Consider the following 25,536-nt stretch of genomic DNA (forward strand, 5'->3'; position numbering starts at 1 on the left):
AGCAAAGCGGGCTATGACGTCGGCCATTATTGACCTTTGGTGGGGAACAGCATGAGAGCATCATGGCAACACAGGCAGTAGATATATATGGGATATCCGGGTATTCATACTTGTGACGAGCTTGAATATCTAGTTTATTTCGTCTTGGCAGTCTTTTTCTTTCAGATTGTTTCGGGTAAATATATATCACTGCGGTCTATCTATATATTTTGTTTACTATGCCAACCCAAGCACGAGCAATAAAGAATGTTGAATACAGTTTTAAAAACATCAACCAGGTGCGTGTGTGGCTTTTTGCAAGAAAAAGAAATGGGTATATTGATTGTATTCTAGATACATGATTGATAAATCCAACGGCAATGCAGTCACACCAACGCTATGCAACTTCGGAAAAGACAACTAGGAACTGGAATCACTTGTATATTCGGATTCTTCAGAGGACTCAGAGACCTCTGGAAGCGAGTTCTTCGCAGTCGTATTGCCACACGGGGTTGGAACCGTCCAGCGCAGAAGAGACTTTACCAACCTCTTATAGTTGGTGATATCGAAGTTGTGCAGCTTGGTGCACTGGATCTTGAGGGCTCCATCGAAATGGCCCTGCAGAATTCGAACTTGTACCGGGTTCAGTACTGAGATGACCAGAACCTACTGGCATTAGTACCATGCTTGAGGAAGATGCAGAAAACATACCGGGTATATGAAATGAACGCGGCGAGGGACTTCCCTCCTATCAAAGGCCCGCTTCGTTTCCGTAATTTGTGCTCCCATCTCGGAGAGCATAAAGTCGAGCATAGCCATCACTTCGGAGGCCGTGAGCTTGCTATCATCTCCGACGCAGTCTGTCGTGAGATGGAGTATGCGATGGGACTTGCTGATCCCATCGATATCAAAGACACCACCGACAGAATATTGTCGGTTGCCCGATTGGTACGCCCATGTCGAGCTCTGGGAGATGCTTTGGAAGACGTATTAGTACAGATACCAATATACAGGAGTTCTGCATACCCGATAGGCGCCCAGGGCTCGGAATGGCAGCGGGCAAGAGTCCAATGGTGCCCTGCAACCTCCCTCATGAGGTTGCATCCCCAGGAATAGTCCTGGCAGAACCCACTGCTGCTGAAGTGGTGGTCCTGAATGGAAGCGCCGTCTGACCCGGCGTTCCAGGTGTTTTCAATTCTTTCCTGAGTGGCTGGCAGGAAGAAGTGAGGGATTGTCGACGAGACCTGACCGGTCTCAAAGTCGAGACTAGAAAGCTGGATCTCGAGGTGGGTTAGATGAGCATCAGTGAGATGCTCATCTGGTTGCTGGGCCAGGAAGACGTGTTTCTCCCTGAGCTCATTGTACCAGCTCGTCAAGGTCTTGAATTTAGACCGGAGCTGCTTTCTGGTTTTGTCAGGAGACGACATGTTGATATTGATATTGATAGATGTGAGCGATACTCGGTGTAGAGACGAGGAGAATGAAATGGAGGATATGCAGAAGAGATGAAGGAGAGAGATGAAGAGGGAAGAAACGAGCGACAGGAGGAGAACATGGCGAAGGTGAAGCTGTTGCAGGCATCAGCAGGAGAACCACGTAAAGGGAAGGAACGAAGGCATTTATGCTGGATGTGTAGAAGCTGCCTATTTATGAGGAAGAAGAGCATGTCGAGCTGAAGTATAACTATCTTTAGGAAGAAGCAGAACATTAGGTTTATAGTAGATCAATCTAGTTTGGCTGCCTGTAGGGATAGTATAGCCATTCACTCATAGTGACTTGTATATTCATCATAACTGTATACTTGATAGTCTATTAATTGCCATAGAGTTACTGTGCGAAGTATGGGCATGGTTGTCCATGGGCAGACGGCATGTACAATGGGATTAGATAGGACAAGATAAATATCTATAAAATCTACTCTAGCAGAATAAAAGATTTTCTAAACATAGCTGACAGTTATAAGATAGAAGCAGATATCTGTATGTCTGACTTTCCTAGAATAGAAGTTTGTCAACAAGCATATGCATGAAGCTATCGGTTAGAGTATATATACACTTGATAATATCTCTCTACCTTCGTACTATAGCACTGAACTTAGAGGCCGTCAGCTTGAAGATAAAAGTTGCCTACTAGTGGGATGAACATCAGATCACTACTCGATAAAAACCCGAATAAAAGCCATGAATTATGCAAAACCAAGATATGAACAGTCACCACCGAATCGAGGCAACCATGCATCAACACCATGACAGATTGTTGATTCCTCCGTGGTACATGGTAAAGTTCACTAATTACCGCCGCCCAGCAAGTTGCATGTCCGATCAGCGATCAGCAACAATCATTAAATCACTTGCCAGCCACCGCATATTTATTCCCTTTTCCCCACTTGGGACGAGACTATTATTATGTGCAACTTTTTGCGCCCCTCCTTTCGCCTCCTTTTGCTAGTCCAGGTCGACAGTCTAGAAATCGTCCATGTATGCAACTTGTCCTGTACAACTCGGAAGTATCCAGTTTATTATTATGGAGTCTTTTGTCCTTTTTTTCTCTCTCCCTTCCGCCAAATCCGGCATGTTAGTCACAGGGCGCAAGGGCCGATGGATCATGGAATCATTCCATTCATGAGAAAAAATATGTAACCCATTCTCCATAATAATACTCAATCCCCTCCGTGCAACTCCGTGGACAACACCAGTTAACCAGATCAATGCGACACAACTAGCAAAGCCTATTTTGCATCTGACCTGGAAACTGGAACTACTGGACTGACAACAAGTCTTCTACTCCAACCCATAAGACTGTGGAATGGTACAGAGAGTGAGTCATGGTGATCATTTGCGGTAAGATCAAGGCAACTGGATCCGGAATAGTCGGGCTTGCATAGTATCATATTAAATGCGTTTTGTGGCGTATTTAGTATCTGGCACGCCACATGGTCTCCTACATAGCCAGACCGGAGTAGAAGAACGGAGTAGACGGAGTATTATCTGTCTGTACACTGCCTACAGAGTACCCTCTTGTAACCGCAGAATCAAGGCAGTGATGCAAGTCTGCCCTGTCCTGCACTCCATCTCTGAATGCATCAGCCATACTACATAGTTATCCCCACCAACGGCCTGATTGGTGGAGTCGGGCTGATTGGATGGATCGCTTGCCGTGGGAGGAGAAAAAAAAAAAAAAAAACCACCACAATTCGAGTCGACTCCACTTGGATCTACCATGAGACTGACAATCAATGCACACGGGATCTGTACGAGTGCAAGGTTTATGTCTCAGTGTAAACCTACCACTCGACTTTACATTCTGATGTAGCACTCGATTGCCTGTTTAGGTAATACATCAGTGGACCGTTGAACCGGCGGTGTCTAATGTCCATCACTGCTAATTAAAGCCCGAGATGTGGATGCAGTTACGATATCATAGGCTGCATTCATTATTGTTACTGACTGTCGAGGAGACTGACATGAGGCATATCATATCACACTGGCGACAGTCATGTGGCGGTTAATCCAGTCCTAACCGACATTGGCTGCATGTCCGACAGTCACACAGTCTCAGTCTCAGACAGACTCAGAGGCTCAGACTCAGTCAGGGTGATGGATTATCTTAGCCTGGGTAGTAGACGGAGCACTCCTAGCTACTAGGTACGGAGTACTAAGGTTAGCTAGGCACATTGGCTCAGCACAGCACAGGGGATATGCTCCTTCTCACTGGCCATGCAAACTGTAGATCAGCAGAGTCGAGCGTGTCGATGGCTGTACTACTATGTATGTAGGTGTGCATGGGCCACCAATTGATAGATCTGGCAAATCAGCAGGAAAAATATGCAGGAATCTGGAGTGCGTGTGTGGTACAGACTATACAGAAATATTAAGGTGTCGAGGGGGCTTGCTTACTCCTCAATTTATGGAACACGCCAGGTGATGGTGGTGATTGGCGGATGATACATAATACATAATACAGGGCATGGATGGCTGCGGTCTGCGGCCACCTGCATATCCACTTGAATAGCAAATTTACGGTACATCTTACTATAGTACTGTACCTTGTAGTAGTCTGTCGCCCTGGCAAGAAGACTCCGCCACACATGCTGTTGCAACAGCCTGATGACCCCCACTGTCGTATTGCTTTTCGATGACGAATTCGCTGCATATCTCATCAGGCATTAACTATCATCTGCTGTGTAATGTCTCCAGAACTAGGCATACAGATTCACTGCCTGTCCTCTGTACTGTACGTATGAGTTGAGTATGGTATGGTACAGTATGCCATGTCACATCGGCATCCAGTTCCATTTCAAAACAGCCTTAATATTATGTGTTATTTTTTTTTTCAGATGCAAGGCGGTTGAAACAAATCTCCTTCTCCGTCACTGATAAGAGTTGCTGGCTGTGCAGGCTGTGCGACGTGACCACTCCTGATCAATATCAAAATCAAAATATCAGGCCTCTCCAGCACCGATGACATGGCGCTAAGGCAAGCCAAATTCATTAGCGCCGACAAATCCCATCGATTGGGTCCTTTGCGTTGATTGTTGGGGGCTGCTTTTTATTGATAAAAATAAATAATAATTACAGTAATAATTTAGACTGTCCTATCCAACTGTCCAAGTCCAAGGTTGAGGGTCAATGATAGTTGGCAGATCCCTACTTTTAGTCCTCCGAAACCAACTTAAGCCTGTGTGTCTACTCCTGTCTCGGAAGGCCACCGCCAATTCGTTCGTATTGCTGGATTCAGCCGGCTGCATCGGCTATTACTCATCCCCAGGTTTCTTTTTTTTTTATTCCTTGTTTTTTTTTTCTGTTATCTTAAAAAATTTATTATCTAAATTCTGGTCACTGTGACGACAGGGTCTATCAACTAGTACACATCAGATGCTCGCAGCCCAGATCCGTTTGTGATGAATAAGAATTCTCGCATCGCCGGTGGCGGGGACAACTGCAGTCAGCATGAGGGGGACGGAGTAGGAGGAGGGGGCTTGTGTGCCGCATTGGGGCTCCTGGGGCTGCTGTTCCTAATAATCCTGGTTGATAGTTATATCTAGGCTGAGTAGTAGGCGCCAGACCAGACCAGACTGGTAGTAAGTGTGAAGTGTCTCGCCTGGTTTCAAGATCGGCAGAGGATTGATTGATTGTTTAATATGGTCGCCTGAGAATGACCAGACTGCCCTAGAGTTGAGACTGAGAGACGGTGAGACCCTCGAGTCCGCAATCCTGCAGCCAATCACAGTGCATATATTGCCTGGGCCACAAAGTCTCCGTCACGTCCTCGGCGAGTCGCCAGCCTAAAAAGAAAAAAAAAAAAAAGAAAATAGAGTGGGGTCCGGTACCCACTACACCAAGGATATGGACTGTCATTGGCTCCACTAGTATTTCCGCCGTTGTCCTAGTGGTATTCAAGAACCTTGACCCCTGACCTTCTGGAATTTGTTCTTTTCGCTCGCTAGCGGGCCTAGCCTGGATCGCTTTGCCCTCCTACCGTGGTTCAGCAGTTCCATCCCATTCCATTCCCTCCATTCCTTTTCCCCCCTGTTTGGTGCGGTGGGTCCACCGCACATGCGTTGCTTCCCGGCGGTGCTTTCCTCCCCGTAATCTCCGGCATTGTGATTTGTAGGGCGTTCCAAGTGATGATCTCAATTGTCCGATTAGTCGGTTCGATGATGATGATGTCGATTGACGCCAAAAAAAAAAAAAATAAAAGAAAGAAAAGAAAAATAGCCTAGACGGCTAGACGCTATGACTTAGTCACCAAGACCAGCCTCGCAAGTCGGAAGACAAGACCGCCTGAGTCTTGGTCGCGAACATCATTGTCAATCAAGGACCTATCATCTCCTCATGAGTGATCGCTGATCCGCAGGGCGGCCAGGGCCACGTTGTGACGGTCTTGCTGATGTGATTATTATGGACTCTCCGACTCCTACGAGAGAGGGGCTTTAGGCATGTATCCATCCATCGTCCATACCATATCCGTATCTTGTAGACCGTAGACTTGGCCGTCGAGAATACCCCTGTTCTGGAAATGGTCTCCATCAGTCCTTATCACTCTGTTTGGTTGCTTCCGTCCCAGACTCCTGTTTTCTTTGTATGCGTTGCGCACGCATGGACTGGTCACTTGTCACATTTATTAGTAGCCTGCCTAACTATTCTTTTCCCCCACTTCCGTCTCGAGTTGATTCTGGCCTTGTATATCCGTGAACTCTAAACGACCAAGGACATGTCTAGTTATGTACTCCAAGACTCCATCGTACTCGTAGTATGTCGCCTTTTCCCTAGCCGACCGTCCCGTTGCTTTTGCCATCACCATGGCGGTCGGACAAAGTCAGTACATAGTCAGTACTCCGTCGTCACCAAGAGTCTTGACCTGTGGCGATCCAGCCAACTTGGTCTTGATGAAACAGTCGCTCCACTGCCTGGTATACCCCATAATATATTGGATTTTAGCTCGACCTTGGAAAACTGGAAATGCCATGTTCCTTGGCAGTAGTTGGCACTAAAACTCAGTCTACACGATTGAATAATCAAATCATCATGGATGTTCGTCACGATCAGACACTCCGAAAGGGAGTAAGTACCCTTGATCGTACACAGTTACATACTGTGTAGTAAAGGAGACCACATAGTAAAGGACGATGTATGTAGGAGCATTGATAGGGGCGTAGGGCGATGTTCTCGTAACCCTTGCGTAACCGGGTGCTATGAACTTGTGACGCGTTGGAACGGTGAACTTGTGGGGATTGAATAATCAAATCAGACCCAATACGGGAAGTAGAGCTGAGGAGATGAGGTGAGGACCAGCAAGTGGTAGCCGCAGAGTGACGATCGGGTCCCAAGGGCCCAAGTTAGCAACAGCAACAGCATTCCGTGGGCGGTTAAGTTGGCGTTCTGCATCCGATGCGTATCAATACGGGTATTCTGCGGTATTCGTACAGATGGAGCTTTAGCCCGGTGGGGCGCTCACACGGGCCCTACTGTAATTTAGTTTAGTTTTTAGTTTCGGCATGTCCAGAGAAAGAGAAAGAAAGAAAAAAAAAAAGGATGGACGGGTCTGATCGTCCCCACCCATCCCCCATTAATCATGACTTTCCATTGGTCCACCGGCTGCCCCCCCCTCTCCCCTTCCCTTTCTTCCCTTCCCCCCAATTATGGTCCTTCCATGGTGGAACACACCGGGTGGCAGCGATTGCAAGCACATCCTTGTCGGTCCTTGCCTATTTAGTAATTTTCTGCTTTTTCTTGTTTTTTTTATTTTCTCTTTTTCTTTTTCTTTTCTTTCTTTCTTTCTTTCTTTTTTTTTTTTTTTAATTCTCCCTCGGGGTGCCGCCGTCTAGACCCACCCAGACTAGACCTGTTTCGTTAGTGTCAACGTCGTGTCATCCTAGCATGTGTGGTATGGGATCGTGGAGCTGGGGCGGATGGTAGATCGAGAAATGCCCCAATATTACCTATTCGGTCCACGACGGATTATCCCAAAAGCACGGCGTACCTTGCCTTGTGATCCCCCCCCCTCTCCACAGCCCCTGTACTCATTACTTATGGTCTCCGTCATCCAAGCGTCTGGACTTCATCTATATCTATCCTTTATCTCCTACTTTATCCTTCTCTACCACCATGTATGTTCAGCTTCATCGACATCTTCTCTTCTTTCACTGATTAGTCTCCCTCTACTCAGTCCTACTACTACAACTACAACTACAACTACTACCACCTTTTAAATGGCCGACTGCTGGCAACCTCAAGCCTCTCTTCCAGGCTCCCACTGGTTCCCTCAAGGAAACCAACAATGCTTGAACTCGGCCTTTCGTGACTTGGTCCACGCTTTCCCACGACCACGACACTCGGCTCGAGTGATGAAACCCCGCAGCGCTGGCAGCAGTCCTTCCTCTGTGAGCAAGCGAAGGACGACAATGCCTCACAGTTCCACCATGCGCCGCCCTACTCAACCTCAACAAAACCAGTCGTATCAGACTCCGTTCGATGCCGCTCTGCTCGCCTCGGCCGTCCAAGAACGACGATCTCGCCCCATCAGCTGGCACCCTGCTTCGGCAGCTTCGACTGGATACTCGAACCCTCAGTACTATTCTGCCGCGACCACCGCTGACAACCTTGCCGCCATGGCTATGCCTTCGCAGCCCATCAATGGCTTGCCCTCGTATGGAAACGAGAACATGATGTACCCGACCGAGGACCTGTCGCTTTCAATGGAGCCCTTCCCCTCTTTCCCCGAATTGCAGGGTACCGATCCGATGCAACAGGCATCCTTTTTGCAGATGAACAGCGGTTCGCAGGTCGACCCCGTTGCATGGGATGCTGGCACATCCAACTTTCCCATGTCCCAGCCCATGTCCGATGGCTGGGCATTCGATATGATGTCCATGAACAACAGCATGCCCTCCGCAGACGTCGCAGGATCCAGCTATGAAAGCGTCCCGTCTTCAGGTGGATTCTCTGGACCATCCACGCCTGATTTCCTCCCGATCCAGCAGCCTGACGACGATGCCAATGCTCTGTCGCAGTTGGCGGCCAAGAAGCCCGAGGATGAACTTGTCGGAATGGGTCTTTACAACAACCCTGATGCTTTCATGGAAAGCTCCCTCCAGGGACTATCAGGAAAGGGCCTGAAGCTGGAGGAGACCTTTACCCCGTCTGCGGACGAGGAAAACAAGAACTCCGAAGACGATGACGAAGACGACGAGGACGAGGATGAGGACGAGGCTGACGAGACCCCGGCCGACAAGCAAGAGCAGCCAAAAACCGAGTCCTTCAAGCAACCATCCAAGCCGTCTATGCTTAACAAGTCCTTTTTCTTCGAAGACGACGATCTCGAATCGCATGCTGTGACTGGTACACAGCCGCTGATCAATTTAGCAAGTCAACCTTGCATGAACTATGGATACGGGTGGATTTGAGCCTTTTGCAGCGATTTATTTTCTTTTTTTCTCCATTTTCTGTTGGATTCATTGCATAGCATAGGAGTTTTTGTGGGTTTTATTGGGCGTTTGCATACATGAACGGATACCCCAAGGGATGGACGAATATCGATTTTGTACACGTATTAGCATTAGACTTGAACATGTCGTACATCGACAAAAATAAGAATAAGAACAAGATATCAGAAGACTGATGGAACATATTGAACATTTCGAAGTAGTAGTAGTTGTGCTAGCAGCAGTTGGTAACAATAGCTAGGCTCTCGGAGAAATACCAGCAAAGAAGAAATCGACGGGAACAACAATTCTCCGCCCTCTTTTCCATCCATCAAAATCACGACCAACACCAGATCCAAAAACGACATATACCCAAGCCCTCTTCCTTCATAAGAAGAGAATCAATCATATCAAGATGGCAAAAGTCATCTTCACACCATGGAAGGGTCAATCCCAATTACTGGCTGTGCGGAGCCAATTCTATCCACCGCCTTCATATGACGGGCCGGACATGCGTTCGAAGGCTTGTGCAGTGGTATGTTTTATTTATTTCTTTTTGAAAAAAAAGCAATCATACTGATTCGTATTGCAGGTTGGAGCATGGAAGTTACGGGGAAATCTCCCTCATCCAGTCGAGGCAACTGCCTTGTTAACAGATGCGATTCTGCATGATGATGCGCAGAAAAACTCGATATTTTCGATTAGAGCGACCTACTCTGCTGCTTTTTGTCGGTGAGTTTACTGTCGTCTTATCTACTGTAAAGAGATTGGGATTAACGACGACATACAGCTTCGTAACGGGTCTTGTCGACTCGAAACTGCACGGGCAGAGAAAAACCATGTTCCAAAGAGCAACTGACCTCGGGCTTCCGGCGTCGTTTGTCGAATTGCGACATGAGGCGACGCATCGTGAATTGCCTTCTTTGATTGTTCTGCGGAATGCGGCGCAGCGGTCGTTGGAGTGGTTGTGGGACTATTACTGGGCGAAAGTGGAGGCAGATGCGGATTCTGTTTCTCCTCAGCCTGGGCTTAACCCTGCAACGGAGGGTGTTGAGGATGAGGAAGTCAAGACGGCTGTTTTGAGTACTCTGGAGCAGTTCCAGGGGACAGGGGAGCCGCTGCGGAAGAAGAGAAAGGTGCAGGATGAGCAGGCTTCGATTGCGATGCAGTTGATTTCGATATGTAAGGATTTCGGGAGGGGGGCGGTTATTCTTTCGAGGGTGTTGATTGATGGGGGGATTTTGATACCAAAGGGGAGGAAGTGAGTATCTCTTTCTTGGTTTTTTGTGTGGGTGCAAGCTAATATATGACCAGACTGGGTGATTCTTTGAATGAGGTTTACGCCAAGTGGGATCAGTTCCTGCAGATGGTTGTTACCGGTCATCCTACGTTCCTAACAGCGTGGACAGAGGAGATGGTCAACGACCTGGCGTTTACAAGAGCACTCAACCCGAAGAGCAATTCCTACTGTGAAGGAGTCTACATGTGGCTGGACCACGTACTGAACTCGAAGCAGTGGAAGACCGGCAGACGATTACTATCCCTTGGATACATCCGTACTGTCTGTACAGAGAGTCCAAACCACTGGACAAGTCTTCTGAAGGAGAACCTAAAAGATAACGACCTCTCCAGTACATCTGCCTCTGACCGAAAACGCGACACTACAGTCAAGAAGGCAGCCACCCCAGACGATCTGAAAGAGCTGAGCAAACACGGCTGGGAATCACTAGATATATGGGACAGTCGACCACTAGGCATTGTCTAATAATATTGTACCTCAAATAGATATCCATAAACATCAAAAGAAGCTGATCTCATGCCATCCACCAATAATTCCTATTTTAGTAATCCCCTCGACATCATTCGTCACGTGGGATACCTGGTTACATAAGATTGCTGTCATCATTGCTTCTCCATCCTGCATAGAAAACACCACCACCCCCGCCCTATTACAAATCAAATATACAAGAAAAAAGACATATTCATCGTCGATGAGCTTCGCAAGGGTGCTAACTCGGCCTTCAATTGGATTTCGGCAGTTAAAAGCACATCAAGCTAGAGCCATGCATGTTCATTCGATTCCGATGTGTGAGTGTCTTTCATCATAGATATCGTGAATATGATGAATATATTTCTTACTGGCTTATATAGGGACCGGGAAGGGCAATAACTATGCCTACCTGGTGACTGATGAGCCGACGAAACGGTCTGTTATTATTGATCCAGCTAATCCCCCAGAGTAAGTGTAACTAGTATTTAAGGATGATTATGATTCTGATGAATATAGGGTTGCTCCAGTGTTGAACGAACAGATCAACGCAGGCAAGATCGATCTCACAGCCATCGTTAACACTCACCAGTACGTCTAACCTTTCTATCTATCTTAAAACGCTAACGATAAAAGCCACTGGGACCACGCCGGAGGAAACAGCGAAATCGTACGCCTTATCCACCCTAGGTATTCTATCTAAGAAAGAAACTAACAATCGCAGCTGAAACAATTCGGCAAACTCCCCGTCATCGGCGGCAGAAGCTGTCAAGGCGTCACGCAAACACCCAAAGATGGTGAGGTGTTCAAGATTGGAGAGCGGATTACCGTCAAGGCGTTGTATACACCCTGCCATACGCAAGATAGTATTTGCTTCTTCATGGAAGATGGAGACCAGCGGGTTGTTTTTACGGGCGATACGTTGTTTATTGGAGGTATTATTTTGGTTTCATCTCTATTTGAGGACTAAGCTGATGGGATATCTAGGATGTGGTCGTTTCTTCGAGGGCAATGCGCAGGAAATGCACACTGCGCTGAACGAGACTCTCGCTTCGTTGCCGGATGATACGAAAGTCTATGTAAGTTCTCCAAGTTAGACTGGCATAACAGACTAAACTGACAACTCAGCCTGGACACGAATACACCAAGTCCAACGTCAAGTTCTGTCTTGCCGTGTCTGAATCGGAACCGATCCAGAAGCTGGCGGCCTTTGCAGACGCGAACAAGGAGACACAGGGAAAGTTCACCATTGGAGATGAAAAGGTGAGTTTGTATGAGATTGTAGCTATGATGGAAACTGATATTTTTGATAGCTCCATAACGTGTTCATGCGCGTTCATGTAAGTGCTTCTATTCTAATGACCATGACTACGACAACAGACTCATATAGTACAGGACCCCGTGATTCAGAAAAAGACCGGAAAGACGTCGCCGGTGGAGGTCATGGCTGCGCTCAGAGAGATGAAGAATTCCATGTAGACATGGTAGTGTGTATCTATTTCTTGTTTTAGTAGGATTGTCTTAGTAGGTATATGCATAGCATCGAGGAGCGTGGGTTGGAGAATATGATATCTTGAATTGTCATTGAACACAGCGTAGAAACCAGTATACTGAATCCATGTGTTGACCTCATCCGCTGATGGTCATCGTGACGTCAAAGCGTAAACATACTATATCAACTCACATCAACCATCTACCACATCCACCACATCTACCACATCATCTCTCCAACAAACTGAGCTACCAATTCATCCATCTATCATGTCTACAACTAGAGACCTCCCCACCGACGAAAATGGGATCCCAGGTTCCCCCCGTACATCCAAAAGCCGAGCCCTAGAAGCCGGAGCATCAATGGTCCAGGATTTCACGCCTGTGAAGCAGATCTGCGCTCATCTAAATGCGTTTCATGTGTATGCATCTGACCCGACAAGATGTGTCGAGGCGAATCATTACTGTGCGCATGTAACGGAGGGTATGTATTTTCGGGTCGTTATGGATGATTATGGTTGACCTAGGCGTATAGACATGCGACAATGTCTCCTCTACGACTCGCCCAAGCCAAATGCCAGACTCATCGGGATAGAGTATATGGTCTCCCCGCGTCTTTTCAAGACTCTACCCCCCGAAGAACGAAAACTCTGGCATACGCATGAATATGAAGTGAAGAGTGGGATGTTGATCATGCCTGCTCCAGCGGGGATGCCAAATTCAGCATGGGAAGCGGCGGAAACGGCTGAGATGGAGGATATCATTCCGATTTATGGAAAAGTCTATCACCTCTGGCAGGTTGATAGAGGGGATCCGGTTCCCATGGGTCCGCCGGAGTTGATGACCAGTTTTATATCGGAGGAGAAAGTCCAGATTGCACATCCTGAAGGGTTGAAAAGCATGGTTGCGGATAGGGACAGGAGATTTGGGGTTGATCACGAGGTGAAGGCAGAAAAGAGGAAACATATTCCGGCCATTGAGAAGCATCCTGGTATGTATCCCTCATCTGATCTTGTTGAACATTGCTAACCTTCCAGACGCCGATTCCATATGGCAGAATGCGGATCTCAAAAATATCGAAAAGGGGACCTTGTCGCATTAAGTGCATCCTGTACGAGCGAAGAAAACAAAGTAATAGAACGAATCATCCAATAAATTCATGTAATATTGATTATAAGAGTGTCTCCCACCCACACCACACAGCTTCCCAGTCCCATAGTTAAATGGGGTCAAAGCTGGAATGGCATTCGGGGATATCTCGCCACATTTGTGGTCAGTCGAGACGTATAATGTTCATCTTGCTTCACTGTCCACACTCGCGCGTCCTGGTGTTTAATTTCGGAAACGGCAAGCTCTAGCAATTTTAGAAGCGGTAGTATATATAAAACAAAAACGAGGCCATTGGCATGGCGGGGATCAGGTCAAAGTCAATTGAATCTGGATATGTGCAGACATTATGCAATATCGTTCCATTCAAGGATTGACTCATCAATACTGTATGAGAAGCAGACTCTCAAATCCCATGGATTTCTGCGCATTTGCAGAACAATCCATCTTGTTGTGCGAATGAAGAAGAAAGAAACAGGAAGCGAAGAATCGCGGGAAGAGTTTTTAAAAGCTCCCCCACGTGACCCCATCATCCGTCGGTGCGCCGAAGCTCCGGCGATGGATACAATACAGACAAACGGCGAACAATCGCGATTATCTTCACTATCAGGCATAGAATGCTTGTATCTCGTCAATGGAGCGTCTATTCCGTTCAGCTCTGAGGAGTTCCACGCCGGGGAATTTCTTCCGCCTCGCCTTCAATGGCGCCGGCCTCTTCTGTGCCTGTACCTTGGTCTGGGAGCATTTGATCACCGTGCAGCTCAGCGAAGGTCCCTCGATGTACCCCACATTCAACGTCAGAGGTGACTATCTACTCATCTCGAGGGTGCACAAGAATGGCAAGGGCATAAAGGTCGGGGATGTGGTGCGATTCTACCATCCCAGCTTCTTGGGGGTCAATGGCGGAAAAAGAGTGTTGGGGATGCCCGGGGATTTTGTCTGTAGAGACAAGGCATTCAGCACCGACGCCGGGGCAGAGCAGGAAATGATACAGGTTCGACTCAGTGATTATGAACGTGTCTTAGTTTCATACTAATGTTTGTCGTTTTAGGTCCCCGAAGGACATGTATATCTCGCCGGCGATAATCTTCCTTGGTCGAGAGATTCTAGAAATTTTGGACCAGTGCCTATGGGCCTCATCAATGGAAAGATCATCGCTCGAGTATGGCCCCTATCCAAGATGGAATGGGTACAGAATACAATGCAGCCGGCGCAATTATCCGACGAATAACCTCTACAACATCTCACCCTCGGTCTTGAAGCATATGAAGCATGGTTATTAGGTAGGAGTTTCGGAGTTTTGGAAGATTTTGTGTGCATATTCATACATATCGGTTGTACAATACAGATCTATGATCAAAATGTGATAGAGAATCCAACGAAAAAATTAGAAATCGACAGTGAAAGCATTTCACCGGAATGTAGAAGGGTTTCTCCTCTTGTAGGGAAGAGGCTCGACCCTCTTCCGGCGAAGCTCCATGTCCGCTTCGGGGAATCCAATTTGCTTCATGACTCCCAAAGTCGTCTCATCCCACTGGGTTCTGAACAAGTGCGCTCCGATGGGCTTCAGGTGGTATCTGGCCTGCAGGGTTCGGAGGAGGGTGTTGTCACGGTCCGCCTCCTCCGTCTGAAGAGCCGCAGTGTGCAATGGCTTGGAGTCCTTTTGCTCCATGATGAAGACAGACAGTCTGTGGTAGGGGCTGCCCTTCTGCGCAACTGGGGGCAGCCACGGGAGAACAACCTGAGATTCGGTCGAAAGCTTGGAGAGATCGACCTTGGTGTTGGTGGCCGAGATGGGGATGTTGACAGCAAGGTAGTGCATCTTGTAGTCAAAGCTGTCCTCCTCCACATTGGGAACATCCGAATCGACGACGGCGATGGTCACCAGCTTTTCTCCACGCTCAAACAGCTGCACATCAAGCTTAGGGGGCGTTGCGCTGGCCTGAGCGTTCACGAAATCTCCGGGCTGGATTAATTTGTTGAAATACAGCTTGGTGTCCACGACGGGGTCGCAGTGGGGAAGAACGTCGGGAATGACCTTCATCTGTGTAATTCTTTGGACGAGGATCTTGCGGCGGTACTCTCTCCATTTACGGTCGGCCAGAAAGCGGTAGATGGGCTTGCTCATATCGCCTGGGTTTCACATCAAACGTTAGACATATTCCAGAAAAAGCATTGAAATATAGTACCTTGTCCGTCTTCAAACTTCTTCTTGACCAATGGATCATTGATGTCGGCATTGACCTTCAAGCTCTCCAAATGTAATTCCATCGCCCGCAATTTCGACTTTTTGGACTGCTCCCCGACAGCATCTTCCGGCTGAACCGCCTGGAGTCTCGCGATCTTTTCCCTCATTGCCTGAATATCTTTCAACTTCTCTGCTCTATCGCCGAGCAGGACATTTCGTGCCTCCTGGAAGCATTGGTAGGGGAGCTGTTCGAAGGGAATGTTGTCGGAATTCTGCAAAGCTGCTCGACGTCGACGGGATCCAACAGGAGCAACACCCTGTCGCAGCAGTCTTCTCTCCAATCGGGGGCTCGACACCAGAGACGGATCGGGGTTTTTGTGGAAAGGTTCGCTCTTCGCCTCGGTCTGGGCCTCCTCGCGAGTAATGGCGGTTGTTTGAAAGGCGCGTGTTGACTGCAGCTGGACGCTGTTAAGACCTCTAGAGGCGCTCCGCAGGCATTGAAGCAGAGGCTTCGAAGCCCTCTCACAATGAGCCATTGTGATTGAGACTGGAATCAGAGGAGATGGTGGTGGTGGTGATGTTTGATGTTGTTGGGGGAGGTTGTCGGCGGAGGGAACTTTTTCTCTGTCTGTCTGTTGCCAGCCAAGCCTCAGCGGGCTAGCGCCGAAAGGCACCGCGAAACCCCGAACTTTTGCTTCACCTGCTTTGATATCCCCCAGCACCACCAATTTGTCACCACACAACTTCCCTTACAATGCCAGGAAGCGAAGCTTTTCGGGCGCTGAGATGGCTCTCACGGAGCCCCAATGGTCTGCTTTCAGGACCTGAGGCCCTGACTGTATGGTCTACCTTTTTCATCTCATTTTTTATCCTCGCAAACATGGATACTGACAGTTGAACCACCAACAGCAACGATGCCTGTCTACACCCTTCTCGCGATCAATGGCAACCGAAGCCCAACCCGCTTCTGAATACATCACCAAGGAATCCCCGGCCGCCGCTAGAGCGACATGGAACCCTGAGCCGGTGAAGGCGACCGCCTACTCTTTCCCTTCGATGGAACCCATCCGTTTTGTCGAATACCCTCGCAACCACCTTTCAATGCCTCTCCGGAAGGACCTCCTTCACCGAGCCGTCGTCTACGAGGGTGACATGACCCGACAAGGTACAGCAAGCACCAAGTGGAGGGACGAAGTGTTTGGTAGCAACAGAAAGCTGGCCCCTCAGAAGGGAACCGGTCGGGCGCGTGTAGGTAACAAGAAGTCGCCAATTCGAAAGGGAGGAGGTGTTGCCTTTGGACCTCACCCTCGGGATTTCTCTTCGAGTCTGCCCCAGAAGATCTACGACCAAGCATGGCGGACAGCTCTCAGCTACCGATACAAGCGCGGCCAGCTGATTATCATCGACAACGAGATCTCTATTCCTGACGATGCCACTCCGCACCTGATCCAGGAGCTGTTCAAGACCAACAACTGGGGCCAGGAGTTTGGTCGGTCGACGCTGATCACAGAGCGTGAGAACGAGGCCCTCTTCTCCGCGGTGCAGGAAGTTGGAAAGCATGCCAAGATCCTGCACCGTCTGGATGTCGATGTCAAGGATTTGCTGGAGACAGGGAGATTGATCATTGAGAAGCAGGCGTTGGATCGCATTTTGGCACAGCATTCGAGGGACCTGAACAACACGCCTGCCAAGGCTCTGTATTAACTGCAATTGGGGTGATTTCGGGCGATATGGATTGTTTCTACCTTCGACGTTTGTTTTGTTAAAACCTATCTGTACAAATAGAACCCTAACTACGGTCTGATTATCCGAGTTTGTTAATTATATGGCACAATGAACGTAGTTTGGATAGAACCAGGTGTATTTGATAACTATGGACTTGGAAGCCTGAGGCATTAAGGCCAGTGAGTGTCTTCTCTCGACTCCAGACAGCTTCTAGCCTTTCTCCATTACAAATTTCAGATAATCAATTGGAGTAATTACGCCCTTTCAACTGACAACATCGTATCGTCATTCTCCATCTGTTGACCCCTCTTATTCCTTCCTGTTAACCGCGGAGTTGGGGATCGCTCGGTTGTCGTTTTCAGCTGCCGGCGGAGGAAAATCGTCAGCGCGAAAAAAACTCCGAGGTCAAGCGTTCCAAAGAACAGAGAAGCGGAGAACCCTCTGTCTGCTCTCATTTACAAGAAGCCCTTCCATCCCCTCTTTTCCAGCCGATCTTCCCATCCTGCCTCGATGTTACTTCGACGCAGTTTTTGCCGATTACCCACGCCGCCGAGCTGGATCTCGCGGGTTTCGCCAACCATGCCTCTTCGCGCCAAGGTCACCAACCCAGCGTTTGCGGCCTCTGCTAGGGTAATACTTCTGATTGATGGTTATGGGATAGCTCTGGATTGTTGTGAGGCTAATTGGTGACTAGATGTCGACCTCGACTGATATCCCCAAGGAGCTTCCTGGCGATGAGCCCGATGATGTTTTGTTCAACTCTCTCTACGGTGTGCGGTCAATTGAGCTCAACAGACCCAAGAAGCTCAATTCTCTGAACGGTTCGATGGCACGGAAGATTCTCCCCAGATTGAAGGTTGGCAACCCCTTGTCGATTAAAACCTCTTTGACGATACAGCTGCTAAAGCGGGATTGTTGGAAAAAATAGGAATGGGAGAAGTCCCAGCTTGCAAATGTGATCATGGTTTCCGGTGCTGGCTCGAAGGCTCTGTGTGCTGGAGGAGACGTGGCTGCTCTGGCTTTGCAAAACGAAAAGGGCCCAGAGGGACAACAGCAGTCGACAGATTTCTTCGGACTCGAATACCGCCTCGACCACTTTATCGCTACCTACTCGAAGCCTTATATCTCCGTGATGGACGGAATCACCATGGGTGGAGGTGTCGGTCTCAGCGTCCACGCCCCGTTCCGTATCGCGACTGAGCGTACTGTCTTCGCCATGCCCGAAACCACAATTGGATTTTTCCCGGATGTTGGTGGCTCGTTCTTCCTGCCCCGTCTTGACGGTCAGATCGGAACCTACCTGGCCCTCACCTCGGAGCGTCTGAATGGTGTGCAGGCACTCTACAGTGGTATCGCAACACACTACCTCGACTCCAGTGTTTTGGGCAACCTGACGGCACGCCTTTCAGAGCTGGTCTTCCAAGACAACGCCTCTCTTAAACAACGCCTGGACCTGGTCAACAGAACCCTGGCTGAATTCTCCAGCGGTCTCCCATCCGTGGAGCAGGAGCCTATCCTGCTGGGCGGAAGCCTGCGCAACGCAATTGACCGTTGCTTCAAATACAACACTGTCGAGGAAATTCTCCAGGCTCTCGAGAAAGAGACGGAGCAGAAGGAGTGGGCTCAAAAGACATTGGAGACTCTGACCAGCCGGTCACCCACATCCCTCAAGGTCGCCCTGCGTCAAATGCGCCTGGGTCCCAAGTGGTCGATTTCCGAGACCTTCCAGCGAGAACATCAGATCTCGTCCAAGTTCATGAAGCACCCAGACTTCGTTGAGGGCGTCAAGGCACGTCTCATGTCGAAGCCTCCCCGCCAAGCCTCGTGGCAGCCCGCTACCCTCAAGGAGGTCACTCCTGAGATTGTCGATTCCTTCTTTGAGATCCCCAAGGGTGAATCGAGGTTGCCGCTCTTGAACGAGGAGAACTTCTCGAAATACCCCCATGCTCATTACGCCCTCCCCACTGAGCGGGATATTGAGAACTTTGTCCGAAACACCACGGACACCCGAGAGGTGACAGTCAAGGACTTTGTTGAAAAATGGGGCCAGAAGGAAGGAGTCAAGGAAAAGGTTGCAGAAGTCCTCGCTCGACGAACAGTCAACACTCCCGAGGGACTGCGATGGGTTGAGTGATTTACCAAGGTGGAAATAAATTTAAACAGCGAAAGTGAATATTGGGATTTATAATCTTTATTAACCTGTATTTTTTAGAACTTGAATTTGAATTACTTGCGATCAAACCAACAATCATCCACAGCGTGTTCAAGCATATCTGGCCAGTCGGTTGTCTACTCATTTGAATATAGGGAATCATAGCAGCAATATAAGCATTCTCATTTTTCCCTCAGAAAGAAAGTGCCCATACATCTCCCAATCTCTGGTTTGACTCGCTCAGGCCTCCCTGTACGACAACCGTGTTCCCATAGATGTCTGCAGCAAACCAACCACGAGGGCAGGGACGATCTCCCTGGACATCCACTTCACTCCATTTCCCGGTGCTCACATTAAACGCCCATACATCTCCCAACATTTTTCCTGCTCCCTGGTGTCCCAAAGAACTAGGGTTTCCCTCTCCAAACAAAGTGAGCAGCAGCAAATCGCCCTTGACATGCATAGGGAGTAGAGTGCCAACGCTCCGGGGTACAGGACCATTCTTCCCGTCAGGGGTGAATGCAAGCGATGACCAATCGTTCGTTTCGACATCGTAAATATCAATCTTCCCGCCTTGCTCCGTGTTCCCATCGAACCCGTTCATGCGATACAGGTTCCCGTTGGCGAAGGTAATCGACGTTCCACCCCGGGCTGGATCCGGGGCCGAAGCCAGTTGTGTCCATTGTCTGTTCGAGACACGGAAGGCCCAGAGATCGCACAGTCGGCCTGACTCGGGGCAGCCTGCGTGGACGTAGAGAGTATCGGTGCCGTTGCTAGTCATGCAGTGATAGCTGCGGGCAACTGGGGTGCAGTCTGTAGATGAAGATGGAGTTGGTTCCTCGGGGAGGAGCAACGTCCAGGTCGATGTGCTAGGGTCGAATTCCCAGACAGCACCGTTCTCTTCGATGGGCGCCATGGCGATGCCGCCACGACCGGAGAAGAGGTAGATTTTCCCATTGAGGGTGGTAGATGCTGTACCCACGCGAGGTGAGGGTACATGGGGTGTTGCTAGGTTGATAGTCCGGGGAGATGTTTTATCTGGATCCAGTGTTACTCTAGTCCTTGCTTCACCAAAAAATTTGAAGAGAGGTGATAATCACCTTTCAAAGAGAGGGTGTGGACATGATTGTCGCGGGGTTCGCGGGGTCGAAGTTCCCCTCCAAAGATGTAGACATCGTCCTTGATGAGGGATACGAGCTGGGATGACCGTTCCAGAATCTCAACATTGCAGACTTGAGTCCATTTGGCGGATGTCATTGTGATACTGGGCTGAAAAGAGTAGGCGTGAGAGAGAAGAGGTGTGAACAGTCGCTCCTCCGGGTAGATTTGAGGTCATATTCGTATAACTATGGCTGGGCATAACCCCATAACTACGTAGTGGTGATTGAGGACCCTTGGGACCAGCATCCCGTGTTGAGACGGCTGAACCGTTGAATAATTTACGAATCAGAGCCTGTGGATATCATTGCACGCAGTGATAGGACATGGCTGTTGTATAGCGAAGGACTGAACTTCCCAACAACACGGATTCTTCTCCCCCCATCTCCGCTTGTATGCACTCCCACGCATTTCTTCCCGCTTCTCGGCCCGCCCACCAACAGCATCAGCCCATGCTCTTTGACATTTCCTCTCCTCCACCGGTCGGCAATTCGCTACCCGAGCATCATTTGGTTTGTCGTCAAGATTGACGTGCTACTATTCAATGTGAGAATGAGAACTGAACTAAGGCAATTTAACTGCAATTCTTGACGTACAGCCCATGAGATACGCTGTCAAGACGTCTCCACGATCAAAGCACAATTGCACTTCATCACAAGATGCAACCAGAAGATTCAGATTCACCTCGAACCCCCATGAATGATTCCTTTGAGGCCGCACAGCCACTTCTGTCGTCATCTGACGCTCTGGACGTGGAGGCAGAATCCTCAATAGAGAGACCGGAATCGAAGCGCGTGCTGGCCCGCCTCTACATCTCGCATTTCCTGTCAACATGGAACTCTCGCATGTTTGAGTTTGGAGCTGTCTTGTTCCTTGCCTTTATTTTCCAGGAAACGCTGCTATATGCCTCTTTATATGCACTGGTGCGTGCTTTGTCTGCCGCCGTGTTGTCGTCCTGGCTAGGATCGGTGGTGGATCGGTCGAATCGGCTGGTTGCTTTGAGGCAGTCAATTGGTATTTCTATTCTAATGATGTTGATGAGGTATATAAGTGCTGATATCTACTAGTTTGGCAGAGAATCCCCGTTGCGGTGTCTTGTGCATGCTTTGTGGTTCAGGCATCAGTAGGGAAGGAATCAACTGCTATCACACTCGCCCTATTTGCCTTTCAGGTCCTCCTGGCCTGTGTGGAGAAATTGGCAGCCACAGCAAATACTGTGGCGATTGAACGAGATTGGGTATGTGCTTGTCCCTAGATGTTGGATGCATCGTACGCTGACCGGAACAGGCGGTAGTGATATCAGACAGCCTGAACATTCCTAGACAAGGTAAGCCGTCGATCTATCTTACTTGGTACTTGGATGGCTGATTGCGCTATATAGAATTAAATTCGTCTATGAGACGGATAGACCTCTTTTGCAAACTGCTAGCTCCGGTTTTCATTTCTCTTCTTGATGGTCTGTCAAACAAGATTGCCATATGGACAGTATTTGGCATGAATGCCTCTTGTGTTTTGGTTGAGTATATGGCCATTGCTCAGGTAAGTACTTGTGATCCTACTTCGACTGCTCAGTTCAGACTCGCTAATTCACGATTTACACAGGTGTATCAATCAGTACCTGAGTTGGCACGAAACCAGTCAATTTTGACAGATGAAGACGATGAGCAAGATCAGACGAACGAAAGTCTACCAACTCAAAACACAATCCGCAATGCAGACTGCACACAAAAGGCTCTAGCCCCATGGCGAGAGTATGTGTCTAGTCCTGTTTTCCTGGCATCGTTTGCCCTGAGTTTACTCTACCTCACCGTGCTCTCCTTTGGCGCAACAATGGTCACGTATCTACTGCATACTGGGTTTAATCCGTTGCAAGTGAGTTGCATGAGGATTGGCTCTGTTATCGCAGAGTTGTCTGGCACATGGGCAGCGCCATTCATCACCAACAAAATTGGCCCCATCCGTTCTGGATTGTGGTTCCTCAATTGGCAATTCTGCACTTTGGCCACAGCTGCTGCTGCCTTTTCCTTTTTCGACTCCAATTCTCAGCTAGTAGCAGTGAGCTTGATTGTGGGAGTGGCCTTAAGTCGCATTGGACTTTGGGGATTTGATTTGTCAGTTCAGTTTCTCGTTCAAGAGGTAATATTCTGCAAGTCCATATCTTGTTGATCACTCGCTGACATTGATTGTAGAGCGTTGAAGAACATGCTCGAGCACGGTTTTCAGCCACCGAAATGGCCTTGCAGAATATCTTCGAGCTTCTGTCATTTGCAACCACGATTGTGTTTCCCCTTCCAGAACAGTTCAAATATCCCGTGCTCATCAGCTACGGGGCAATAGCAATGGCGGCTATCTGCTTTGCGGGTTATGTTCGCAAGGAACGGGGACATTTGCTTCATATGTCCAAGTGTATCGGGGGCGATAAAACATGGATGCACCGTGATATCCAATCGCGAGTTATGGCTTAATCGTATATAGCATTTATCTAGGCTGGCGATAGAAAAGAAGCATGAATATTGTCTCCGTACCTGGCAACGTCATCGAGTGGGTCCAGGGGAAATGCTTTCGCAAGACACATGCAATCCCACCACCTCTTGATGGTTATTCTAGCATATATATGACATAGTTCTTTGTGATGTTTACTTAGTAACTGCTATAACTAATCAATAGTATAATCAATAATCAAAATCACAATTGTTGCACAGCTTCATTGTGCTACTCGTGGAGTCGAAGTCTGGACGATCGACCGAATTGCGGGGAAACTCCATTTCGCTAACAAAGAGCCATCAGCTTCCAACTCATCACCACGTCTTTCTCCCCACTCACACAATGCCTCTTGCTCACAGACAGCCCCTCGGTGCATCATGGAGGTAAGCACCGCAGCTTCGTCTATTTCTTTGGAAGGACTTTCTCCCGACTAATGGTGCAGGTTCCCAAAGCACGGGGGACGGGCAGATCAGGCCCGCGACGACGAACAGGCTGTTTGACCTGTAGGGCGCGGAAGGTTCGGTGTGACGAGGAAAAGCCCAACTGTGCCAACTGCATCCGGCTTCGACTCCGGTGTGTCTACAAGACGATTGTCCCGGGTATCGCGCCTCGCCAGCGAAGTGAGCGATCCTCCGTCTCGGTAGACTCGGCAACGACCACTCCGTTCCCCCCATCCCATCCAGATGAGAATTTCTTCAATACAGTCCTCCGAGCTGATGCCCAGCGTCAGCGCCAGCAGCAGCAAAATAATGTGACGAATTCGCTACGACCGATGAACGGTGAACCGGCTTCCTACGGACCGGAATTTCAAGGACCATTCGATATGCTTGGGTTTATCGGGGAGATCACATCAGAGCTACAACAGAAACACCTCGATTTGACAAACGGGGTATCGGATTTAAGAAATCCAACGCCACCAGCGGTTACTATAGCCCATGGCCATGGGCCAGCATTCAATAATCAACGCCAGCAGGCGTTAGGACCCGAAAGATCACCACTGCAAAACGGACTTTCCGCCATAGCCGGCAGTGACCATCATTCAGAAAGATTCGACTCGGAACCCCCAGTCAGCAGTCCATGGCCGGAACCACGGGCAACGTATGAGGAACAATTGGTCATGCATTTTCTGGACATCGAGTCACCGCCAACGATCTTTGGGCCGGTGAATATGGAGTGGAAGTATGTGCGGCCGGAGATTGTGGCAAATTCTCGTGGCTTTGACTCGTTGCTAAGCGCTATCTATTGTTACGCGGATATCCACAAGGCAATGATGGAGGGGGAGCGGTGGAAGTTGGCACCAATGTATCATCGATTGGCCAGCTCAAAGATCCAGTCGTGTATATCAGGAGATGTGGATGATTTTACATTGAAGAGGGTGTTTGCTACTGTATTTCTACTCATGCTATCGGAGGTAAGTTTACGATTATGGTTATCTTATAATTCTGTATACTGACTGTATAGCTATTAACCTCCTTGGAGTTGTGCCGCCCCGGAACGTCATTGCTCCACTCGGCATACCTCCTGCTACAACGTTTCCACAGCCAAACAAAGTCCTGGGTCGGCTTCGGCTATCTGATGGTCTCGTGGATCTCATTACTAGACGTCAAATCGCTGATTGCAGGACGCGACGGCGACCCGCTGATCGAACTGGGCCACCTCAGTGACCCCATGACAGAAGGCAACGGACAGCGATTCGACAGACTCCCAAGTGGCTATGCAGGATGTAAAGAAGAGGAAGTCGACGACCTTTTCGCTAAACCAGGATACCTCGTCTACGAGGCGATTGTCGGACCGGCGTTTCGATTCTTCACCAAAGCACAACAGGTAATCCGACGCATCGTCTGTCTGGATCTCCACCATCGCAGCCGTGGCACTTTGAGCGATGAGTTTGAAGTCCTTCAAATTGCGCACAAAGTGGGTGCAGATCTTGAAACACTCTGGAATTGTCGTCCCCGCGTGTTGGATGTCTACGACCGGCCGGAGGAACTATTTGACACATTAAGCCAGCCCGTGGCGCTAGAAGTATGTCGCACATTCCGACAATACGTCGCCAACTTCCTCGCCAACTTTGTCTATCTGCACCGAGTTGCTTTTGCCATTTATCCACGAACAGATCGGGTCAACGGGGCCGTGGACCAGATCATTCAGCTGGCCACGGTAGAGTCTGCAGGCACGAAGCATCTGCCAGTGAGTTTCTTCTGGCCACTCTTCGTGGCGGGGCTGGAAGGCTCGCTGGATCAACGGCTGTGGATCGTGCAGGAAATGCAGCAGATGGCATCGTGGACGGGGGAGACGACATGGCGGCATCCCAGCGCTGGAAAAGCGTTGCTGTTGCTGGAGGAGATGACGCGGCGGCAAGATGCGTCTCGGACGTGGGCTGATTCGAGGTTCGTGAGACAAGAGCTCTTTGCTGATTTTTTCGTCATGATTTGATTGACACTGTATATGCTATGACCTGACCTATTCATGATGAGTCTGTTGATGTACTGTACCAGCTATATACCATTTTTGCACATATGATAGATTGAAATATATATAGATTTCCATAAGTCAAATCGGAA

At 48.9% G+C, this 25,536-nt stretch overlaps 13 protein-coding genes across 13 annotated transcripts; 9 read left to right on the forward strand and 4 right to left on the reverse strand.

Moving 5' to 3' along the window:
- Nucleotides 1-317: 317 nt before the first annotated feature.
- Nucleotides 318-1,685, reverse strand: ASPWEDRAFT_67580 (uncharacterized protein). The gene is made up of 3 exons (XM_040838918.1): nt 1,006-1,685; nt 691-955; nt 318-645 (listed from the first exon to the last, which is right to left on the reverse strand). The coding sequence occupies exons 1-3, from the start codon at nt 1,404-1,406 to the stop codon at nt 400-402; spliced, it is 912 nt and encodes a 303-aa protein (XP_040691006.1). The 5' UTR covers nt 1,407-1,685; the 3' UTR covers nt 318-399.
- A 2,520-nt stretch (nt 1,686-4,205) lies between these two features.
- Nucleotides 4,206-4,506, reverse strand: ASPWEDRAFT_449157 (uncharacterized protein). The gene has a single exon (XM_040836394.1). The coding sequence runs from the start codon at nt 4,468-4,470 to the stop codon at nt 4,312-4,314; it is 159 nt and encodes a 52-aa protein (XP_040691007.1). The 5' UTR covers nt 4,471-4,506; the 3' UTR covers nt 4,206-4,311.
- Nucleotides 4,507-7,285: 2,779 nt separating this feature from the next.
- On the forward strand, nt 7,286-9,121 carry ASPWEDRAFT_39015 (uncharacterized protein). The gene has a single exon (XM_040835015.1). The coding sequence runs from the start codon at nt 7,691-7,693 to the stop codon at nt 8,882-8,884; it is 1,194 nt and encodes a 397-aa protein (XP_040691008.1). The 5' UTR covers nt 7,286-7,690; the 3' UTR covers nt 8,885-9,121.
- A 196-nt stretch (nt 9,122-9,317) lies between these two features.
- On the forward strand, nt 9,318-10,667 carry ASPWEDRAFT_26733 (rRNA-processing protein LAS1; the record flags this gene model as incomplete). The annotated part of the gene is made up of 4 exons (XM_040832887.1): nt 9,318-9,437; nt 9,495-9,634; nt 9,693-10,163; nt 10,217-10,667. 4 exons carry the CDS (start codon nt 9,318-9,320, stop codon nt 10,665-10,667), a joined length of 1,182 nt encoding a protein of 393 aa, XP_040691009.1.
- A 242-nt stretch (nt 10,668-10,909) lies between these two features.
- Nucleotides 10,910-12,215, forward strand: ASPWEDRAFT_39018 (hydroxyacylglutathione hydrolase). Its single transcript, XM_040835016.1, has 9 exons — nt 10,910-10,990; nt 11,054-11,141; nt 11,190-11,261; nt 11,307-11,340; nt 11,395-11,605; nt 11,658-11,749; nt 11,799-11,933; nt 11,984-12,010; nt 12,066-12,215. The coding sequence occupies exons 1-9, from the start codon at nt 10,966-10,968 to the stop codon at nt 12,147-12,149; spliced, it is 768 nt and encodes a 255-aa protein (XP_040691010.1). The 5' UTR covers nt 10,910-10,965; the 3' UTR covers nt 12,150-12,215.
- Nucleotides 12,216-12,248: 33 nt separating this feature from the next.
- ASPWEDRAFT_449236 (OBAP family protein) lies at nt 12,249-13,434 on the forward strand. Its single transcript, XM_040836397.1, has 3 exons — nt 12,249-12,645; nt 12,697-13,152; nt 13,199-13,434. The coding sequence occupies exons 1-3, from the start codon at nt 12,432-12,434 to the stop codon at nt 13,261-13,263; spliced, it is 735 nt and encodes a 244-aa protein (XP_040691011.1). The 5' UTR covers nt 12,249-12,431; the 3' UTR covers nt 13,264-13,434.
- Nucleotides 13,435-13,902: 468 nt separating this feature from the next.
- Nucleotides 13,903-14,499, forward strand: ASPWEDRAFT_50558 (putative mitochondrial inner membrane protease subunit 1; the record flags this gene model as incomplete). The annotated part of the gene is made up of 2 exons (XM_040837458.1): nt 13,903-14,262; nt 14,320-14,499. The coding sequence occupies 2 exons, from the start codon at nt 13,903-13,905 to the stop codon at nt 14,497-14,499; spliced, it is 540 nt and encodes a 179-aa protein (XP_040691012.1).
- A 180-nt stretch (nt 14,500-14,679) lies between these two features.
- Nucleotides 14,680-15,992, reverse strand: ASPWEDRAFT_108371 (mitochondrial 54S ribosomal protein mL38; the record flags this gene model as incomplete). Its single annotated transcript, XM_040827984.1, has 2 exons — nt 14,680-15,401; nt 15,458-15,992. 2 exons carry the CDS (start codon nt 15,990-15,992, stop codon nt 14,680-14,682), a joined length of 1,257 nt encoding a protein of 418 aa, XP_040691013.1.
- Nucleotides 15,993-16,210: 218 nt separating this feature from the next.
- Nucleotides 16,211-17,160, forward strand: ASPWEDRAFT_170825 (mitochondrial 54S ribosomal protein uL4m; the record flags this gene model as incomplete). The annotated part of the gene is made up of 2 exons (XM_040830684.1): nt 16,211-16,294; nt 16,366-17,160. The coding sequence occupies 2 exons, from the start codon at nt 16,211-16,213 to the stop codon at nt 17,158-17,160; spliced, it is 879 nt and encodes a 292-aa protein (XP_040691014.1).
- A 715-nt stretch (nt 17,161-17,875) lies between these two features.
- Nucleotides 17,876-19,315, forward strand: ASPWEDRAFT_109387 (mitochondrial 37S ribosomal protein mS47; the record flags this gene model as incomplete). Its single annotated transcript, XM_040828074.1, has 2 exons — nt 17,876-18,037; nt 18,110-19,315. 2 exons carry the CDS (start codon nt 17,876-17,878, stop codon nt 19,313-19,315), a joined length of 1,368 nt encoding a protein of 455 aa, XP_040691015.1.
- A 105-nt stretch (nt 19,316-19,420) lies between these two features.
- Nucleotides 19,421-20,840, reverse strand: ASPWEDRAFT_449405 (Kelch repeat protein). The gene is made up of 2 exons (XM_040836402.1): nt 20,434-20,840; nt 19,421-20,371 (listed from the first exon to the last, which is right to left on the reverse strand). The coding sequence occupies exons 1-2, from the start codon at nt 20,588-20,590 to the stop codon at nt 19,527-19,529; spliced, it is 1,002 nt and encodes a 333-aa protein (XP_040691016.1). The 5' UTR covers nt 20,591-20,840; the 3' UTR covers nt 19,421-19,526.
- A 346-nt stretch (nt 20,841-21,186) lies between these two features.
- Nucleotides 21,187-22,956, forward strand: ASPWEDRAFT_107452 (putative iron-regulated transporter; the record flags this gene model as incomplete). The annotated part of the gene is made up of 5 exons (XM_040827891.1): nt 21,187-21,505; nt 21,559-21,728; nt 21,779-21,818; nt 21,873-22,627; nt 22,681-22,956. 5 exons carry the CDS (start codon nt 21,187-21,189, stop codon nt 22,954-22,956), a joined length of 1,560 nt encoding a protein of 519 aa, XP_040691017.1.
- A 134-nt stretch (nt 22,957-23,090) lies between these two features.
- Nucleotides 23,091-25,512, forward strand: ASPWEDRAFT_449388 (Zn(II)2Cys6 transcription factor). The gene is made up of 3 exons (XM_040836401.1): nt 23,091-23,358; nt 23,418-24,386; nt 24,437-25,512. Exons 1-3 carry the CDS (start codon nt 23,353-23,355, stop codon nt 25,406-25,408), a joined length of 1,947 nt encoding a protein of 648 aa, XP_040691018.1. The 5' UTR covers nt 23,091-23,352; the 3' UTR covers nt 25,409-25,512.
- Nucleotides 25,513-25,536: the final 24 nt, after the last annotated feature.

This window comes from Aspergillus wentii, assembly GCF_001890725.1.
Source record: "Aspergillus wentii DTO 134E9 unplaced genomic scaffold ASPWEscaffold_3, whole genome shotgun sequence".
Taxonomy (NCBI): Eukaryota; Fungi; Ascomycota; class Eurotiomycetes; order Eurotiales; family Aspergillaceae; genus Aspergillus; species Aspergillus wentii.

What these genes read in the sequence shown, in the direction of transcription:
- ASPWEDRAFT_67580 (XM_040838918.1), bottom strand. Translation starts at nt 1,406, where the DNA reads ATGTCGTCTCCTGACAAAACCAGAAAGCAGCTCCGGTCTAAATTCAAG. An exon ending in GAGCCCTGGGCGCCTATCGG is followed by an intron (nt 956 to 1,005) that starts GTATGCAGAACT and finishes CGTCTTCCAAAG; the next exon opens with CATCTCCCAGAGCTCGACAT. An exon ending in GCGTTCATTTCATATACCCG is followed by an intron (nt 646 to 690) that starts GTATGTTTTCTG and finishes TAATGCCAGTAG; the next exon opens with GTTCTGGTCATCTCAGTACT.
- ASPWEDRAFT_449157 (XM_040836394.1), bottom strand. Translation starts at nt 4,470, where the DNA reads ATGAATTTGGCTTGCCTTAGCGCCATGTCATCGGTGCTGGAGAGGCCT.
- ASPWEDRAFT_39015 (XM_040835015.1), top strand. Translation starts at nt 7,691, where the DNA reads ATGGCCGACTGCTGGCAACCTCAAGCCTCTCTTCCAGGCTCCCACTGG.
- ASPWEDRAFT_39018 (XM_040835016.1), top strand. Translation starts at nt 10,966, where the DNA reads ATGCATGTTCATTCGATTCCGATGT. An exon ending in GCCATCGTTAACACTCACCA is followed by an intron (nt 11,262 to 11,306) that starts GTACGTCTAACC and finishes TAACGATAAAAG; the next exon opens with CCACTGGGACCACGCCGGAG. An exon ending in ACGTGTTCATGCGCGTTCAT is followed by an intron (nt 12,011 to 12,065) that starts GTAAGTGCTTCT and finishes CATATAGTACAG; the next exon opens with GACCCCGTGATTCAGAAAAA.
- ASPWEDRAFT_449236 (XM_040836397.1), top strand. Translation starts at nt 12,432, where the DNA reads ATGTCTACAACTAGAGACCTCCCCACCGACGAAAATGGGATCCCAGGT. An exon ending in CTGTGCGCATGTAACGGAGG is followed by an intron (nt 12,646 to 12,696) that starts GTATGTATTTTC and finishes CTAGGCGTATAG; the next exon opens with ACATGCGACAATGTCTCCTC. An exon ending in GGCCATTGAGAAGCATCCTG is followed by an intron (nt 13,153 to 13,198) that starts GTATGTATCCCT and finishes CTAACCTTCCAG; the next exon opens with ACGCCGATTCCATATGGCAG.
- ASPWEDRAFT_449405 (XM_040836402.1), bottom strand. Translation starts at nt 20,590, where the DNA reads ATGACATCCGCCAAATGGACTCAAGTCTGCAATGTTGAGATTCTGGAA. An exon ending in CCACACCCTCTCTTTGAAAG is followed by an intron (nt 20,372 to 20,433) that starts GTGATTATCACC and finishes CACTGGATCCAG; the next exon opens with ATAAAACATCTCCCCGGACT.
- ASPWEDRAFT_449388 (XM_040836401.1), top strand. An exon ending in TTCTACTCATGCTATCGGAG is followed by an intron (nt 24,387 to 24,436) that starts GTAAGTTTACGA and finishes CTGACTGTATAG; the next exon opens with CTATTAACCTCCTTGGAGTT.